The sequence below is a fragment of the Salarias fasciatus genome, chromosome 13 (genome assembly GCF_902148845.1).
Source record: "Salarias fasciatus chromosome 13, fSalaFa1.1, whole genome shotgun sequence".
In the NCBI taxonomy this organism is placed as follows: domain Eukaryota; kingdom Metazoa; phylum Chordata; class Actinopteri; order Blenniiformes; family Blenniidae; genus Salarias; species Salarias fasciatus.
This window is the reverse complement of record NC_043757.1, coordinates 1,787,230-1,805,909: the sequence shown is the minus strand read 5'-3', so window position 1 is coordinate 1,805,909 and position 18,680 is coordinate 1,787,230. Positions and strand designations below refer to the sequence as shown.

General features: G+C 49.4%; 1 protein-coding gene across 1 annotated transcript in view; it reads right to left on the bottom strand.

The window, feature by feature from the left end:
* The window catches only part of cdh5 (cadherin 5), a 32,308-nt gene that overhangs the window by 11,920 nt on the left and 1,708 nt on the right, over positions 1-18,680 (bottom strand). The window contains exons 2-11 of the mRNA XM_030106278.1: positions 10,394-10,630; positions 9,820-10,099; positions 8,890-9,012; positions 8,619-8,786; positions 8,362-8,543; positions 5,822-5,935; positions 5,359-5,501; positions 5,130-5,263; positions 4,310-4,419; positions 3,359-3,461 (exon numbers count right to left, since the gene is read on the bottom strand). Coding sequence (XP_029962138.1) covers positions 3,359-3,461; positions 4,310-4,419; positions 5,130-5,263; positions 5,359-5,501; positions 5,822-5,935; positions 8,362-8,543; positions 8,619-8,786; positions 8,890-9,012; positions 9,820-10,099; positions 10,394-10,627 — 1,591 coding nt within the window. The 5' untranslated portion in view covers positions 10,628-10,630. The remainder of the gene's footprint in view (positions 1-3,358; positions 3,462-4,309; positions 4,420-5,129; positions 5,264-5,358; positions 5,502-5,821; positions 5,936-8,361; positions 8,544-8,618; positions 8,787-8,889; positions 9,013-9,819; positions 10,100-10,393; positions 10,631-18,680) is intronic.

Here is an 18,680-nt window from a genome sequence, read left to right as displayed (position 1 = left end):
GCGGTTCTATCATTTTTTTCCCTCCATTTCTTGTGATTTTACCAATTTTTCCAATCTCATTTAAACCTTTTTTGAATCCCTTTTGAACCAAGAGTGACTGATAAGTTTAGGGAGTACTGTGGTGTGTCACTGTGATGAAAATACGTTCAATGTTTATTCACATTTCATGCCGTACAGGCTTCATGGAGCCGCTACAGAGGGACTGGAGAGCCACAGGTTGAACACTCCGAGCCTTCAGCATTAGCTCGGTGAAGAGTGGGTGATGGGAAACTGCCGTTGCGTTTCGCGTCCATTTACTCGACTTCAGAACTTAGAGTGATCGAAAATGCAACTTTCTGAATGGCCATGACCGTCCAGAGGGGGCGGAGCCTCAAACAGCAACCCGGCCGTCAGCGCAGTCCCGGTAGGCCGGCGCTTCCTGGCCAGATGAGCAGGAATGTCTCGGGACACAAAGGCAGGAAAGACCCGCCGGACACGCTCGGACAAAGGAATCCCCCAAGACCCCCGTTCACCCAGGGCTCCCGGCGCTTTAATGTCTTCACGGTCCAAGACGGAGCGAAGCGAAGCCGCCGAGGCAGGCTTGACTCGTTTGATTCCTGTAATGATCTGAGTCACGCTGCTGGAGAAGTAAACACGTCAAACTACTTTCAGATAGCGTTATCGGTCAGACGTTTATCACGGCGCATCCCGATGTGTGAGTTCAGCGGCCGCAGGCCGGCCGGACTGAGGCGTCACCTCCAGACTGAAGGTTTCCTTTGTTTTGGCTCAGAGTTCATGTCAGTGTCTCCAGGAAGCCGAACCACCAGAATCTGAACATTTAGCCAATTTTAATCAAACCGTCTGGAGAAAAACCAACAAAGGGTCTAAGAAGAACCTTCTCCTGCCGCGGCTGCTGAAGACGGAGGTGTGGACTGGTCCAACTGGTCCAACTTTTTCACATCTTGGTGAAATCCTTGAGATTTTTTTTTTTCATGGATGCTGACCTTCTGAAAAAAGTTCCAAACATCAGAGAGCTTTGATCACTTCCACTGTGGTGTGTGAGTGACAACACGGTGTGTGTGTGTGTGTGTGTGGGGGGGGGGGGGGTTCAGATGAAGCCTTAACTAAATGAATAAAAGATGAAAACGGCTCCTGTCGTCCTTCATCTCATCCTGCTCTTCTGCCTCGTCTTTGTTTGATTTCATCTCTTTGGATTTCTGGAGATTTCCCAGCATCCCTTTCTCCACATCGGTTCAGCTCTGTCTCTCTGTCTTTGTCTATCTCTCTCTCTTTCTCCGCCCCTCTCTCCCTCTCTCCTCTCGTTTCAGGAAAGTTGTATTTTCTGCCGTTTCCATGGAGACGGAGTCACAGCGTTTTCAGACACGTCACTGACTGTGTGTCGTCTGATCCAGTGATCTGGTGATCCAGTGATCCGGTGATCCGGGTGGAGGTGAAATCTGTCCTCCACCTCTTCATCCTTCACTTTAATCCAACCTCTGTCTTCAACGTGATGTTTCTGAAGCTGTTCTTTATTCATTTATTCATCTTCTTTTCCAGTCCTTGTCCTTGTTTCTCCCCTCCCCCCTCCCTCCTCCTCCTCCTCCTCCTCCTCCTTGTTTTCATTTGTTCTCTCTCATCTAGTTTTTGTCCTCTTTTCTTTCATTCCCGCCTTCTTCTGATCTTTCTCTTTTCTTGTCTTGCTTCTCATCTTTTTTCTCTCTTCTTTGGCCTCCGCTTCCTGTTTAACACTATCCTCCTCTCATATCTTCATTCTTCATCCCCCTCTACCCGCCCTCTCCTCTTCATCTCCTCAGACTCTTAACCTTTGACCCCGGCGCTCTTTCGCCCTTCTTCCCGGGGCTTTTCACGCTATACGGCGTCGTGCGATGATCAAAAACCGTTTCGCTCGTGCCACTTTGTGTCCCGAGCCGAACGGGCCGAAATAAAAGCTTTGAAAATCTGACGCAAGCGAGACTCAACCTGCGGCCGGGTATCGAGGTGTGGATCAAAGCTGCACGGCAGATCTGTTTATTCCGCCGCCGCGTTTCTCGTTTGGAGCTCTTTATTCCTCCCGAACGGCGGCGGATGTTCTGTCTGTTGGTGTTTCTCCGAATCTCAATAATCCTTCCAAAGTTCAGAACGAGAAAATGTGTTTTTGTTTCCACGGTCAACGGCTTCCTGTTGACTCGTCTCTTTGTCTGGAAGTTAATAAAATCTACTTCCTGCTTTTTTTTTCTTACTTTCTCGATTGAGTTTGATGCTACAGCTTTAAAAAGTCCATATTTTTTTTAGGGCTGTCAATTTTAATCACATTATTCACGATTAATTAATGGAGGGCTGTCAGCTTTTAATTTTTTTTTTAATTGTTATTAATCACAGAATTAGTATTTGGGTTAGAACTCAGCTGAAACAAAAAACATGTGATCAGAAACTGATTTTCCAGTCGGTCAGACTCGATTGTTTCTCCTTCCCGTTTCAGTCCAGACGAATTCTGAGGATCAGATTCTTGGTCTGAAACATCCTGCTGTGGCGTCGACGTTCTGGACGGTTCAACACCCAAAGAGAAACTGGGACCGGAGTTCCCTTGAGCAGCTCAACTTGTGTTGGATGGTTAAAATCCCACATTAGTGAATGTTTTCTTCTCCACTTCAGTTTAAGGATTCAGGTAAAGACATTGTCGTGCATTAATTGGTGATTTTGTTGATCATAAGTTCACAAATGGTGCGATTAATCGTGATTAATTAACTGTGGTTAGAGTTGCAATTAATTAGCTTTAGAAATTGAATCGATTAAGAGCATTAATTTCTGTCCATCACATCTTGCTTCTCAGGCTTCCTTCAATAATCGTGTCTGTTTGAGTTCAACGTCAGCGCCGGGCGGCCATGTTGGACAAGAGAACGACTGGAATAATGGAAGCATTGAGCAGAATAAAGGTTTGACAGGATGGAGGACTCGTTTAATTCAGCTTTAAAATCAGAATAAACCAAGAATTTCTTCTAAATTAGGTGTAACTAGGAACCAGGTGTCATTTTAAAGCAGGAAATTAGAATTTCTCAATCCGGTCGTTCCGGACACGAATCACTTTTTCCTGCACATGTTTTTCTTCCTCAGTTTGACTCTGAGTCCACGAAGCCTCTCGCTCTCATTTTTACCAGTATTTGCCGCCGTGCATCGTAAACGGCAGACAGGCTCTAAACTCCTCCGTCTGGCTGCGAGAAGTTCACATTATTTCACATTTTCTGCAGCGGGAGCTTCAAATGGAAGTTGGGGTTGTTGCATAGCAACAGGTGGCGAGGCGTGGCGCCGCTGCCACCGCCGCCACCGAGCGGCAAGCCACACAGAGCAGAGTGAAGAGTGACGGGAGCAGACGGGGACTCACTGCCGTGGTCTCTCAGGGTGAAGTTGGAGCTGAGGCCGGCCAGGCTGAAGGAGAAGGACGCCGGACGGTCGTCTTTGTCCGCGGCTCTCAGAGTTCCGATCACCTGGGGAAAGACGAGGACGAGGCGGCGATGAACTCTGACCCCGGTGGACCGCTCAGCCTCAGGGTTGCCAGATCAGGTCGGGCTTCTTCTGAACCCGTTGGGCAGGTTGATAAAACTCGGGCTGGTTCTCACAATATTTTTTAGTTTTTAGAAACTATTTCCACCCATTTCCAAACCCCGATGCTCGACTCATGTGAGCCGTATTGACCACATGATGACGCCATGAGCCTCCTCTGCCTCTGATTGGCTAGAATTCACTACATTCACTGATTTGATGGGTTAGTTTCTATGTCGTGTGTGTGTGTGTGTGTGTGTGTGTGTGTGTGTGTGTGTGTGTGTGTGTGTGTTTGTGGGTCGGTGAGAGAGAAACGTTATTTCCAGGCAGCCTGCATAGGTTTTAATCGGTAATGGGGCGCCTGTTTCACTGCCTGTTGTCTTTCTGTATTCGCTGCAGCTCTGCGCTCATGACGTGGTCTTTAATATGCAGCTCAGAGTTTTATGGTTTTAACATGAGTTTCTACAGCGACTGAGATCTGAGGCTGGTTTCTGTTGAGTTGGGCTGGAAACGGTGAGTCCGATCTGGCAACCCTGCTCCGCCTGTGTGTTCAGAAGTATTTAACGGTCAAGCGTGCTGCAGATTAACGGCGGTTCGCTCCTCCAGCCAAACAGTAAACACACATGAAACGCCCGAGAGCTTCAGACGCCGACTGATTCATAATGAAACAGAGACAACACACACACACGTCTGATCTGAGATGCAGTCTGAAGCCGGCCGCTCGGCGGGAGACGGCGCTGGGACAAATCAGAATAGAGGAGCCGTGATTTATTGAAAGCCTGAGCGCTCTCACCGTGCGGGCCGGGTCGCTCTCGCAGACGAAGATCTCGTCCGCCAGCAGCTCCGGCTGGTTGTCGTTGATGTCCTGGACGATGATGTTGACCTTGACGAAGGACTCCAGACCTGCGGAGGACAGACACGCCGGCGTGAAGCTGCAGATGCCAATCACAGCTCCAGAGGAGGTGGAGCACATCAGGCTAATGCTAATGCTAACAGAGAGACAGCAGCTCTGCAACTGTGTGGAAAAGTCACAGATTTCACGGAGTTGTTCATGATTCTGCCTTTTTTTCTGAAGGAATCCGATCAATCTGTGCAGAAAACAGACGTTTCCCTCGATATAATCCACCATCACCTCATCAGGTGTCTTTTTATTTTACATTTTAACTCACATCTGGTAGATTTCCTCTAACGGGCGGATAAAGAGGGTAACGAGCCGCACGGACGAGCGCGCACGTTTCCCCGCCGCTGATGGATCTGATTAAGGTCAAGCGGCTGAAAGGGTTTCTATTTGCGAGCCGCCGTAAACCGTCTTGTTCCTTCACTTTACATCCGACGCCTCTTTTGAACGTTCGTCTTTAGAAAGCTATCTTTAGCTCGCCGTGCGTTCGTGTAGATTGAGGCCCTTGTCAGGCTCGCTGTGTTCCTTAAACACGGTGACAAGCTTCCAAAATAGATCCCTGGCTCCAATTCCGTCTAAAAATACAGAGTTTGGAACAAAAGGGACGATAACGTGATTTTTCCTGCTGAATTTCCCCGAGTGTGTCGAGCAGGTGTTTCAGTCCCGTCACTCAGAGAACAGAGGGTGTGTGTGTGTGTGTGTGTGTGTGTCGTACCGCTGGGCTCCTCCTGGGCCTTGACCTGGAACATGTGCGTGGCCTCCAGCTCCCGGTCCAGCCGCCGCAGGGTGGACAGCTGCCCGGTCAGCGGGTTGATGCCGATGGGACAGTCCTTATCCAGGATGGAGTACCTGAGGCAGAGCGGAGCGGCCGTCACCGGCGCTGTCCAGCAGTGTGTGTGTGTGTGTGTGTGTGTGTGTGTGTGTGTGCGTGTGTGTGTGTGTACCGGATGCTCTTGGCGGCCTTGTCCGGGTCCTTCGCCGACACGGTGCCGATGTTGATCACCGAGGTCTCCTCCATCACGGTGAAGGTGTAGATGGGCTGGGAGAAGACGGGCGGCTCGTCCACGTCCAGCACCCTGACGATCACCTGGACACACACCTCACTGCCTCAGAAACACTCCATCAACCCTTCACAGCTGAGAATCACTCTCTATAGCAGCGAACAGCGGTCGTGTTGCAAAATTAAAACTCCAGATAGAAAACCCTAAATTTTTGTCTTAAAATGTGATCAGTTTCACACTTTTCAACAGAAATCATAGAATTGGTCATTTGAATTGAACTTTAAAGTATTTAAACAGCTCGTTGAGATGCGTGGCGGACTCCTGGTTCTCTGGGTTTCGGTGTGTTTTGCTCGTCGGTTTTGTCCTGATGTTAAACCGAGGGAGCGGAAGAGGAGCGGCGCCTCACCTGGGCCGTGGTCACCGCTCCGTTCACGTTGTCGGCGGGAAACCGCAGGTTCTTCAGGTTCTCCCGCACCTGGACGGTGAAAGTGTAGCTGCTTTTCGTCTCAAAGTCCAGAGCCTGGAGATGAAATGAAGAGAGGAGAAAAAGACCATCTGATAATTAGACCAGGAAGCTGAACTTACCGCGTTTACATGAGATGAAAGTCGATGTTTTATACACAGGTTAAGTGAACTGAATGTTTTTGGTACTTTGGAGAAGTTCCTGTATGACCTTCTGATTAGAACTGCAATAATCCTCCAGTCCAGAGGGGGCGACAATCTCCCCACAGCCTGCCATCCGTCTGTCCAACCCTTTTCTCTCTTCTGTCCACTAACTCCAGCCGGGGAGGCAGAAAGCCTGAGTCTGGTTCTGCAGGAGTTTTTCTTTCCAGCTCTGCTTTGCAGAACTTCAGGCTTTTATCTGGTCTTGAGTGTGAAACATGATTCCACTTGTGTCCGTTTTTATTTTTTTCCGTGTGGACGGGCTTCAGTAGTTTCTATTCATTTAGAATCCTTTCACAAGGGGTTACCGCTGCTTTTTGAACCTGGGGACAGACTGCATTTGCACCTCTTGGTGTGTTTTTGCGTTCCTCTCCAGTGGATTTGCACCGGAATGTGTTGGAGCACGGCGGCCGGCTGCAGGTGTGAAGAGGCTGGAGCGGCGGCCTCTCAGCCAGAACAGGCTGGGTTTAACAGCACACACACTCCGGTGTGTTAAGCGCGTTACCGCGGCGTGGAAGCACCTGCTCTCTCATATCTGCTCACGTTTCGGGCTGTTTTTGGACGTTCCTCCTCGTTTCCAAACACCGCCGCGCTCCGAGTCTCCATGTTTCTAATTTCTCCGCCGGAGATAGTGTGATGTTTGGTTATTTTCCCCCGCCGTGGATGATGGGACACCACAGGTAGACCGGAATACTGCGCTAACGGGATTCTCCACGGTAACAAGGCTCCTCAGTCGCAGGGTATCAAAGGCGTTTGTAAACAGCTTAACAAGAATAAGACCTGAGCCGCTCGTGTGGCCGATAGCTGGATTATTCTGTAAACAGCGAGGAAGATGAGACGGTCTGCGGAGGAGCTGCGGGGGGAGGAAGGCGGCGGCGAGCCGCTGCAGCGCTCGTTCCATTAGAATACTCTTCCAGCCCTCTGATGTCCTAAATACTTTATCTGAGGAGCAACAATCCCGGAGACGAGGACCTGCGAGCGTCAATATCTCCTCCCAGCAGAAGGAGGTCAGGACTGGCGGGCGGCGCTCGTCCACATTCCACACCGCGCCGTTTGATTTTCTAATCTAATTAGTGGACATGTGGCGGGCCGCGATGAAAAGACAGTGTGAAAGTGTCCGGGCTGCCCGGGCCCCACCGGGAATCTATTTCTGTGCTCATCTCACGCTGTTTAGCCACGATGTTCCCATCCGGTCTGCTTCTTTAACATGGGAGTGTGAGGATGTAAACACGAAGGGGGGGCACTTCAAGAGGAGTTGGGATTAACTAAAAGAAAGTGGTCTGCTTCAGTGAGGCCCTGTCAGATGGAGCGAGGACAACGCTGTAATTAGGACAGAATTCTGGAAACGGAGCCGCGTATTGATCCGCAGGAAAAACCAGAAGAGACGATACGGAACAGAAGTGTTTCCACGAAATACAGTAATACATGAAATCAGTTTGTTTGAAGAAGACCTAACATCCGGGTTTTAGAGCATCTTCCAACACAAACAGATGAATCAACAGAACCATCGGTTTATGCCGAGTCTTTCTGGTTTGGAGCAGCAGCAAAATGATTTCACTCAAACCGGTCCGTCTCATGAACGGATATTAGAAAAGTCTGTTTTTCCTCATTAAACTCCAAGAGAAGCGAATATGAGCCACTGCAGCAGTTTTTAACCTCATGAATAAATATAACGGGAGACGCTGCTCGTGTTGTTCTCCGGCGTGTCGGCTGTTAGTGGAGAGGCTTGTAACGCTTCACACATCTTATTTTACTGAAATGCTCATTTAAACAGCTGTTGTTCACATTTTTGCCCTTGAATGTGCGCACACACACACACACACACACACACACACACACACACACACACACACACACACACACACACACACACCGGTTCATTAAAAGTCTGCGGAGTTCTCATCGCACAGATCTCCTGGATGCCTGGTTGGGCTCTGGTTCTGCCTGCTCCTCCTCCTGCTTCAGCCTCACCTCCGTCCAGCGACTTTCTAAAAGTTCTGACCGGCTGGTTTGGGACCATCGGCCTTCTATTCTTCAGGGTTACAGGATGCAGGAGAGTTTAATCTGCTGCAGAGTTCCTTCAGACGGCCCTGAAGCCGTGACAGCGGTCAAACGCTCGTAATGAGGATGGGCCTGGACCGCCTGCTGCAGCTGCAGGAGGCTAACAGGGCAGCGAAGTCTCCAAGGTTTCAACCAAGGTCAAACCAACACGACGCACAAAATCAGTCCTGCATCCCCTCTGTCCACACACTCACACACACACACACACACACACACACACACCTGTCTGAGCATGAGGTTGCCGTCCTTGTTGGGGCTGAGCTCGATGCCGAACACCCTGCCGTTCTCGCTGGGGATGGCGAAGATGGGCTCCTTGTTCTGGATCTGGTCCCGGTCCTCCAGCTCCAGAGTGCCGACCTTCTGGTTCAGCTTGTGGTCCTCCGGCACCTGGAGCTCGTACGTCTCTGCAGGACAAAGGAGAATCTGTCAGACTAGACGGATGGACTGTTACCTTCGGAGGATTCTGCGGGTCGTCTTACTTCTGGTGAAGGAGGCGATGTTGTCGTTGGTGTCGGTGACGGTGATGGTGACGGAGGTGGTGGCGGTGCTGCCGGAGGCCATGCCCCTCATGTCCTGGGCTCTGACCACCACCACGTACTGGCCCTTGGTTTCCCGGTCCAGAGTGTTTGTCTTGCAGCTGATCACACCTGCGGGGAGGCGGCAGCGGTGACTCAACGCCGGGCGAAAATAGCCGCCGCGCCTCCCGCTCCGCCAAACGATGAAAAACCCAGAGTGAGGCGGCGCTGATACCTGAGATGCTGTCGATCTCGAAGGCCGAGAGGTCTCCCCCGTGGGTCAGGGAGTAGCGCAGCTCTCCGTTGGCGGTGGACGGGTCGTCGGCGTCGGTCGCCTTCACCTCCACCACCTTGGTTCCTGCGCCGTGGGAGATGGTTGATCGCCTCCATTAGCACCGATCAGACACGACGTTACCGCGGAAGATAAGCGGCGGACGCCCCCGAGCATCACGCCCGTCTGATTAATGCGTCGCGATGAAGCGCCGGCAGATCGTGTTATTTAAGTCGCCAATGTGCCTTTTTTCACACCGGGATGAACTAATGATTGTGACAGGTGTGAGCGTCACGCTTCATTTATTTATGCGTCTTCACAGTCCTGTCTATTTTTATTCCAAAGTATCAGAGAAGTTTCTAAATGTCACATGAGCACGTCCGAGCCAAAGAAACTTTCCTGCTGGAGATTTCTCTGCGCTGATTAGCGTTCGTAGTATTTGGCTCTTTCTGATCTTGGGCTGTTTGGTTCATGCATATTTAACGGCGTGTGATCTGCAGCTATGCAAACACACAGAAACGTGGCTGTGGGCTGCGTTGCGCTGCGCGTTGCGTCAGGCAGTCGGAAAGAAAGCATCAGAAAACCTGACGAGCCGGGGTGGCGGTCGGGGGAGGGGCGGGCAGTATAAATGGAAATGTTTCTCCGGGGGGGTCGAGCGAAGCACGGGGAGCCTGCCGGGACTCAATCCAGATATTTTCATAATTCAACAACATCATCAATATGTGTGCTTTTAAGTTTTTCAATTATTAAATACTGAAGCAGAGAGATTTCCAGCAGGATGAGCCCCCGTTCCCAGACCGAGCCACTCAGATTTCTGATTCGTGGCTCGAGTTTCCAGTTTTTCATCGGACCTTGTGCTGTTTGGATGAACCGCCAAACCTGGTCTCCACTCACCGATGGTGGACCGCTCCATGATGGAGCCGTTGTAGAGCTGGGGGAAGACGGGGCTGTTGTCGTTGATGTCGGTGACATGGACCTCAAATTTTCCGGAGTCCTCGATCAGCTTGTTGTTGCCGTCGTACATCTGAGCCGTCAGGTGGTACGTGCTCTTCTCCTCCCTGTCCAGCGACCTGCTGACGAACAGGTCTCCCTTCTCGTCCACGGTGAAGATGGTGTTGGCCCCCTCGCCCTCGATTTTGAACCTGGTGTCCTCCACCCTCTGGCTGGACTTCAGCTGTGGAAACAGAGCCGTCGTTTTGTCTCCTGGCTCATTCCTTTCATTTCTTTTTTTTTTTTTTTTCCCAGCTGGAGTAGGGGCTCAGCTCGACACCCTCCCAGCAACATTTCCACAAATATCTCAAGTATTCTGGCAAAATTCATCAAAGAGCTTGTTAGCTACAAGTTAATGCCCCAGATTCTTGGCATGCAGCCGCGTCAGACTCAGTGAATGTGACAAAAATACTAATTTGCAAGGCAATTACTGACTAAACGAGGAGAGGAATCCAGTGGAGATCAGATCGACTCCTACCTGGCCGATCTTGTAGGCGATGGGTGCAGGTTTCTCCTCCTCCACGTACAGAGAGTTCCAGATCCAGTGTCGTTTCTGCCTGATCAGCACCGGGTGCGACTCCTTCCCCGCGGTCCCGGCGGGGCCGTGCAGCCTCGCCTCCTCGGCAGGACGTCCGGGGTCCCGGACGACGACGAGCGAGGACGAGGCCACGGCGGCCACGAGCCCCACAGTCCACAGCTGGAGCCACGCCATGGTCTGGGACGAGACAGGAAGTGGAAGAAAGAGGGATGAGGGATGAGAGGGGAGGAGAGAAGAGGAGATCACATTAAAAGCCACTTATCAGCCGTGGACAGGCCTCTTCTCTGTGCCCCGGCGAGCTTTGGAGCGAAGGCCAAGGACTCGCCGTCCGCCGCTGAGCTCGAGGTCCAGCTATCGTTCAGGACCAGGGCTCTTAAACCCCTTCATCCTGGGACCCCAATGAAACATTTAGCTCCTCATCTGGGGACCCGGGCTGAAAGCATATCGGCGCCGCGGTCATGTGGGGATCCATTAGACATCGGCCCGTGACCCATTTCGGTTCTTGACCCAGTGGAAGCGCGAGCGAGCGAGAGTGACAGCGGCGCAGAGAGGAGCTGACATTAAAACCACTTAGGATGTCTGAATTTATCCGCCATTAGAACGGCCGCTTCACAGAGAGAGACTTTCTGACATTTAACTGGGTATTTCTTCTTCTTCTTCTTCTCTGTCTTCATGCTGCTCAGCGGATGAGTTCAGGCTCGGCGTTTCAACTCGGTCCGGGTTTTAGGAAGGTGTCCTATGGTTCGCTTGGAACTGGGGGATTTTGAGTTCTTTTTATTTTACTTATGTTTAACAAGAATTCACACCCTGTAATCTACCTCATCACATCCCAGGATTACTTTTGAAGACTGAGTCTATTCTCTCTCTCTCTCTCTCTCTCTCTCTCTCTATTTTCCAGCAGGATCTCTGACAGTAGAACTGGAAGTTTCTGGTCTGACCCTCAATATGACGTTTTAATTTTTAGATTCTAACATTTCGACTTGAGCTTGATCAATTTGCCTATAAATCATAAAGTAGTTGGAAAAGCGTTAGTGAGCACAATATATTCAGCAGAAGCCTGTAAAAATCTAAAGCTTCAGGTCCAGTGACCACTTGAGTTTCTGAGGGGTTCACTGCTCTCAATGTGAGGTCCAGGGACCCGGTCCGATTTAGGCTCCAGAGAATTTACTCGTATCTGTCTCCGGTATCAGCAAAGGTTTGCTCTTGTACCCAAAAATTCTTCATCAAGCTGAATTTTGGCACATTTCCTTGAGAATTTCCACCAAACGCTGATTTCTGGTTTCTGACTGAAGACGACCTGGAACGGAAAAACCATTTCAGGGTGTTGCATCACCTGCTCCTGCCTGCGAGCCGTTTATCAGCATTTATCCAGAATAAAGACCAAGACAAACAGCAGCGGCGTGTTTCTTCTGGTGCCCCCCCCAACACCGGCCTCTATCTAATAACACAGAAATGCCACCGAAATAATCTTCAAAACACTTTGCTGTATATGTGCCCTGCGCCGCGGCGGATATCTGGGCGCTGTGCGTCCCGGCAGACAGATTACTGCGTCTTATTGTCTCGCAGCCATTAGCAGCAGCAGGGGGGGGGATTATGATGAGGGGATTATACCGGCACAAACTCTCCCTCTCTAATGGCCTATTCTGGTATTCCGGTGACCTCTGCTGACCTCTTCACACGGCGCCCCGTAAATCAGCTCAAACAAAGACTCAGCCGCGCGCTGGCTTCACGGCCGCTGCTCTCTTTTGTTCCGTCTCCTTTCAGGAGCGAATCGATTAAACAAGACGAACGGCGTCTTATTTTGAAATTGGCTGTGGACTTCAGAGAGGAAGATCTGTTTCTCGTCCTGCTTCCTCTTGGCTCTTCCTCACTGATTCTTTCTTCTTTCCCTCAGAACTACCAGCTTTCTGTAACTTCCAGAGTTTTTTAAACACAGATTTTTAAACCCTTTGTGGTTTATTCCAGGTGACGTGTCTGACGTTTTAATCTGCGAGGATTACATGGTTTTCAGTTTGTCGTTTCCATGGAAACTGAGATTGTTTTCAAAGGGTTGAGCAGGGCGTTTCCGGGTTGAGAAGGTCTGAGCAGATCGAGGATTTATGAGGAGAACGATGCTGGGTGGAGGTGGAGGTGGGTGGAGGGCCCCGGTGAGGTGGAGGCCTTCAATGTTTCACTTATTCGATGTTATTTCAAGACTTTTTTTTTTAAACACTTAGAATCGACAAAAACCCCGACGCGACGCTCTGCGTCTGGCGCTCCCTTCAGGGGAAGCCACAGATCACACGGGGCGTCTGAGGATCTGCCTGATTGGAAGTCGTCAGAATCAGATCTGCACAGATCAAAGAAAGCCTGAATTAGTGCCTCACGCCTTCGCTCTGCATCCTCCTGCTTTGTCTGTGCTTGAAAGTGTCGTGTGGCTTCACTGTATTCCAAACGGGCTGAAGAAAGAAGGAAAACTAATCAAATGCACCACGACTCGAGGTAAAACTCGTCAAAGCTGGAAGTTCTGGTGCGTTTACCCCCCCCCGCTCCGGGTTTTAAGGTGCCAAATCTGCTTTTTATTTAAGGTGTGACAGGGTGGAAAAACAAGGGAAGCGAAGAGTAAAAGGTGAGAAAAGGAAGGAAAGAGAATGATCGACAGGAGGCAGAAATAGACTGTGAAAAAAAAAATCAAGTTTTCACCTTGAGAGACGCAGTAAGCTAGAAGTAATCTGAAGACGAGGAACGGCTGGAGAGCAGAGAAGAAAGTTTGACACAGAAGAGAGTCAGAGGAACATGTGCAAGAGGTGAATGCCAGGAAGGGCGTGCTCGCTCGCTAATGGCCAGCCATTTCCCACAAGGCTTTGTGTTTACGCTTCCTGCCGCTGATAAAAGGGGAGGAGCTGCCGTTCGGCCTTGAAGGAGGAAACGCCGTTTCAAAAAAAATGCCCTTTAAGGGAAGAATCCCTCCTCCAGGCGCGTTCACACCCAAACGTTTCGGGTTTTGAGTTTTCCCTTCAGGAGCGGCGCCTCGGTTTCAGGGCGGCGGCGTTCAGAGGGAGAGACGAGCGCCGAGTCAGACGGCATCCGGAGTGTTTGGATGTTCTTTAACATCCGAGCGCACAGCTAAAGGTCCAATTTATCAAAACATGATGTTTTATTCATCTGGCAAAATAAAAAATCACCATTGCAAATGTGGCTTGACATTCAGGGGTGGAAACGCTTTGGACGTTTTCCCGCTCGCTCGCTCTTTCTCTGTTTAATTCTCCGCTGCTCGCATTCAGCCGGGGTTTTAGCCCAGCTATATTAATTTAAATTGGATTACAGCAACAAACAGCAACAGTGATAAAAGATAAACAGATGGTGGCCGGTCACAGACGAAAATACCTAATTAAACCACTGACTGATGCAGAATTCATCCATTAAGCCCCGTCCCGCTTCCACTGAGGGCTTTCAACTCCTGAAACTGATTAGACTCTTTATCTGTCAACGAAAAGAAACAAAAAATACCAACTTTATCCTTCATCTAACATATATTCCACGCTGCTTCACATTTTGTTCAGTACAAAACGACATAAAGTCATAGAGTCCAGGAGGAAATGACAGAAGAGGGTGTTTTCTGGTTATTACCTCCCTACATGTGGATTTCTGTACAGACGGTTCTGAGTTTCCCTCCTCAGCCTCAGAGCAGGATAGTTTCATTCAGTGAAGAAAAACTCAAACACCGGATTGTTTGCTGGTTTCAGTATTCAGGACTCGGCTGCTCCTTCTTCATCCATAAACGTCATCATTTTTAGCTCGCTCGCTGTGAGGCGTTGATCTTTTCACCGCAGATCGTCATGGACGTCGTTCATCAGCTGTTTTTGGTGTAAATAACATGAATATATACAAATGTCTGGAAGCTCTGTGAGCAGCAGGTAAATGAGTCTGAATTATTCAACGGTTTGAACCATGAAACGGTATTTCTGCACGATTCTGCTCAGTTTTACAGCGTTTACTCACTTATTGATAAATGACACATACAATCTGTGACGTAAGTAAAACCATGAGGGATGAGATTGAAATAATATCCGATCAAATCACAATAATCGGTGTAAAAATTATTGATTCCAAATAAAACAAAACACAAAGATGCATTTTAGGTTTTCAGTTGAGGCTGCTTCATTTTTGTGTTTTTGGGAGAGTTTCACGTTTACAGAAACATTTTTCAGTTTCGATGTTGTCAAACCATTTTCGGCCTAAACTTCCCCCCATGGCAGTGAGTTTAGAGTGAATTTTAATCCGTTTCAGTCAGATCTGAAAGACATCTGAAGCATCTGATGTAGTTTTTTTTTTAAGTAACAATAACAGCAACATTTCTTCAATGTGTGTTTAATCCATATATCATTCTGTTTGCTCTTGGTGATGCTTTTCATCTCATCAGATGTTGCGGGTTGGAAAAAAAAAGTAATCATATAAATGGCTGTTTTATTTAACTTGAATCAGAAGATTTTTTTCAAATCAAATATTCTCAATTGTTGACATATATATATATATATATTTTAAAACTTGATTGAATCTTTTTAAATTTAAAAAGTAAAGTTACAATATGTCTTTTGGGTTTCTTTTAGGTCCCATTTTAACCAAATCTCAGCCTGAATGTTCCATTTCTAGCATATAGAAGAGCAGCAGGACTCAGAAGCAATGTGACGACAGGAAATCTTCAGCAGACGAGCGGAGAGAAACTCCTTATTTATGGTAAATTATGAGCTGAAAATGATGATGTAATCTTCATCACAGGGTTAGAGAATGAGAGGAAGCCCCCCCCAGTTTGGGACTTTCAATGCACAGTTTGCATGTTCTCCCTGTGTGAGAGACAGTCAGCCTGACGGATGTTCGGCTGCTTGTTCACTCCATATTTCCTGTAGAAGTCAGTGGAACTGTCCGTCTCGGTGTGTTTGTTCTGGTAGACTGGCGATCCAGTGTGTGCTGCATGTTCTTCTTCATCATCATCATCGTCTTCATCGTCTTCATGTGGGAATCAAACACCACGTTCAAAACACTGAAGGGGGGTTTTAATGAGGTTCACACTTCCAGCTCAAAATTATTCCTAATGATGCGCATTACGACTTTAAAGGTCTTAGTTTGACATAACAGACTCCTTAACTGCAAGTACACACACACACACACACACACACACACACACACACACACACACACACGCCTCACTTGAGGATTATGCAGAGTTATTTACAGCATCACTTATCAAAGGAATCTTCCAGAGGAATGAGGAGGAACTAACACCCAGGAATATCTGTAATTACATCTGTACGTTGTCCGCGGGCGGCCGCTGGCGTGACGCCGTGACGCCGTGGCGGCGTGGCGGCGGCGCTCCAGCAGACAGGCGCACAGATACAGTTGTCATTCTCCGGGATGTTTTGCGACTGGCAGACAGGTCTGACCCAGTTTGGTTCCACCAGACTCCGTAATCCCGGCGCTCGCTGAAGGGCGCCTCAAGTTCAGGCGGAAAGTCTCCTTTCCAAGTTTCAGACGTGGAAACACGGTTCGGTTTGGATCCGCGGGACGACGGAGCGGTTCGTCCCTCCTCCAGTCCATCCATCTCGCTACCCGGCTCGACGCTTTTAGATCAGGCTGATTCCATCCTGATTCAATCAAAACGGACGTCTTGTCGGGTTCTCTTCAGGTATAACCTGTCTCATCAACCCTTCAGGCCTCCACTGGGGGGTTTGGGTGCCGGACCGACTGTCCACCCTACATAAACCCAACCATTCCCCTCATCCTCCTGTGGGGACGGGCTCCGGCCTCTCTGCCCTCCAGGACGGGTTTCATCTTATTCCCTCTCGTACCTCAGTGGGGATCAGGCTCTGAAAGCCCCGGGGGAAGCAACCTGTTAGCGTTTCTCCCTCCGGCTGCCGCCACATGGAAATGTAACACACTCGCACAGGAGACGCCCGTCTGCATAATTTAACTGGATTGTGACATTTGCTGACTCTCCCTTGAGGAAGAACCTGTTTGAATGAAGCCGTTATCGTTCTGTGGTGCTCCTCCGAATTGTGAGCTTTACAGATACGTTTGACTGAAACCTCGGGATGCACCGATACCGGTACCAGCATCAGGGATCTGATCCCCTACTGCCAGAAAACACAGAGAGAAATCCAGCATGAAGCCGGACAAGCCAGTTCCTTAGCCTGGTCTCACTCAGTGTTCTTCAGCGTCCTCAGCAGGACTTCATTCGACTGAAAATGTCTGAAAAATGATTCACCGGAGACGTTTCAGCCAGCAGAGTGAGCCTGAGGTCGCTCAGCAGCTTCACTGCTCAGTGCATCCAGGAGCGCCACGCTACATGCTACATGCTAAAGACTTTCAGGCTAAAACACCAGATATGCCACATGCTGAAGAGCTTCAGGCTAACACACCCGTAATGCTACACGCTAAACATGACTGGGGTCTGACTGATACACTCGTTAGCGGTGAGCTCAGTCTTCCTCCGTCTCCGCACTGCGCTGGCCGGACTGTCGACCATCAGGCGACGTCGCGTCAACACGGGCTGGGTGGAGGAGGTTCACAGCAACGCGGCGCCTCCACGTATCGGCAGCATATGAAGCGTGAATCAGGCGTTTCAGGTCAGCAGGAGGCGCCGCTGCGTCCCTTCAGAGAACACTTGGTTCTATGACCAGAAGTTGACAGCAAACACATGAGCAGAGCTTCAGCCTCCATGCAGCTGTCCCGACACACTGCTTCAGTCCTCACCGCAGGAGAGGCTGGGACGGGGTGGGGTGGGACGGGGGTTTGGGGGGGGGGTGTGCACGTCAGGCACGAGAAGGGATTTCACAGCCTCAAATCTGTGATGTTCGCCTGTTGTGCGTCTCTGTTGCCCAGATTAAAACAGGTTTAATCACTGAGCAGCTTCTAACAATCTGTCTGCCAGCAAGTCACACCAGGAGCGCACGCACACACACACACACACACACACACACACACACACACACACACACACACACACACACACACACACACACACACACACACACACACACGTTTTCTTTCATTATGGGGATAATTATTCTGACCTTCAACCCAAAACATGACCGAACCAAGTGGACGATGCAGCGGACGATGGGTCCAGCATCAGAACGTAATTTACCCACAGTTCATCAGGAGATGATGATTTAGTCAAATAGATTGTTGAAAGAGATCATTTCAAGGATGCGTTGAGCTTATCGATCAGCAAATCCTTCTAGAAGTTCTGCCCCTGCAGGAATAAATGCCCCATAATCACTGTGTGTGAAGTCATTTTGGGTTCCCACAACTGCAATGAGACACACACACACACACACACACACACACACACACACACACACACACACACACACACACACACACACACACACACACACACACACACACACACGCACGCACGCTTCAGTGATGGCAGGCAGACAGGAGGAATATTAAACCTTCCCAAACGTCAGATTCAGACGTTCTTCCACCAGAATAAACACCAGGTTATCTTTCTTCGTGGAAATGACTAAATACAGAACATTTTTCTGCTTGATGACCATGACTCCTCATTTTCAAGAGGATTTCACTGAATTTTGTTCTTAAATCTGTTTAACTTTGTGAACTCAGCTCAGTTGGAGTAAATGTTTCACCTCAGCCTCCAGTTTTATTCATTTATTGTCATTATTTCCACCAAACGAAGCTCCTTTACGGCCGTGTTTCTTTGGAAAAACGACTCCGGTGTGAGATAAAGGATGGTGGACTCAGTGAAGTCCTGAATGCATGAATACAGGTCAGGCCCTGAAAATAAAAACCTTAACTGGGTCTTTCAGTAGTAATCAGCGACTTGTGCTGAGCGAACACGGCCACAGCTGGACGGCCTGTCAGCCACTCTGACATGTATCTGAGCAGAGGAATGAATGGCTCTAATCAGAGTGTGTGTGTGTGTGTGTGTGTGTGTGTGTGTGTGTGTGTGTGTGTGTGTGTGTGTGTGTGTGTGTGGGAGGGTGAAGTCTCCCAGATGGCATCCAGAGGATTTTCCCTGATAGCTCCCTCTCCAGGAATTAGACCACTGGGTTTAGTTGCATCAACGGCTTTCAGCGTAACAACCAAATGAAATCACTGCCATCACCGTGGACGGCGAGCGGCGGACGGCGAGCGGCGGACGGCGAGTGCGGGGCAACGGCGCTCATATGCAGATTCATACTTTCAGTAACTCCCTGAATGGCCTCTGGAAACATTTCCACAA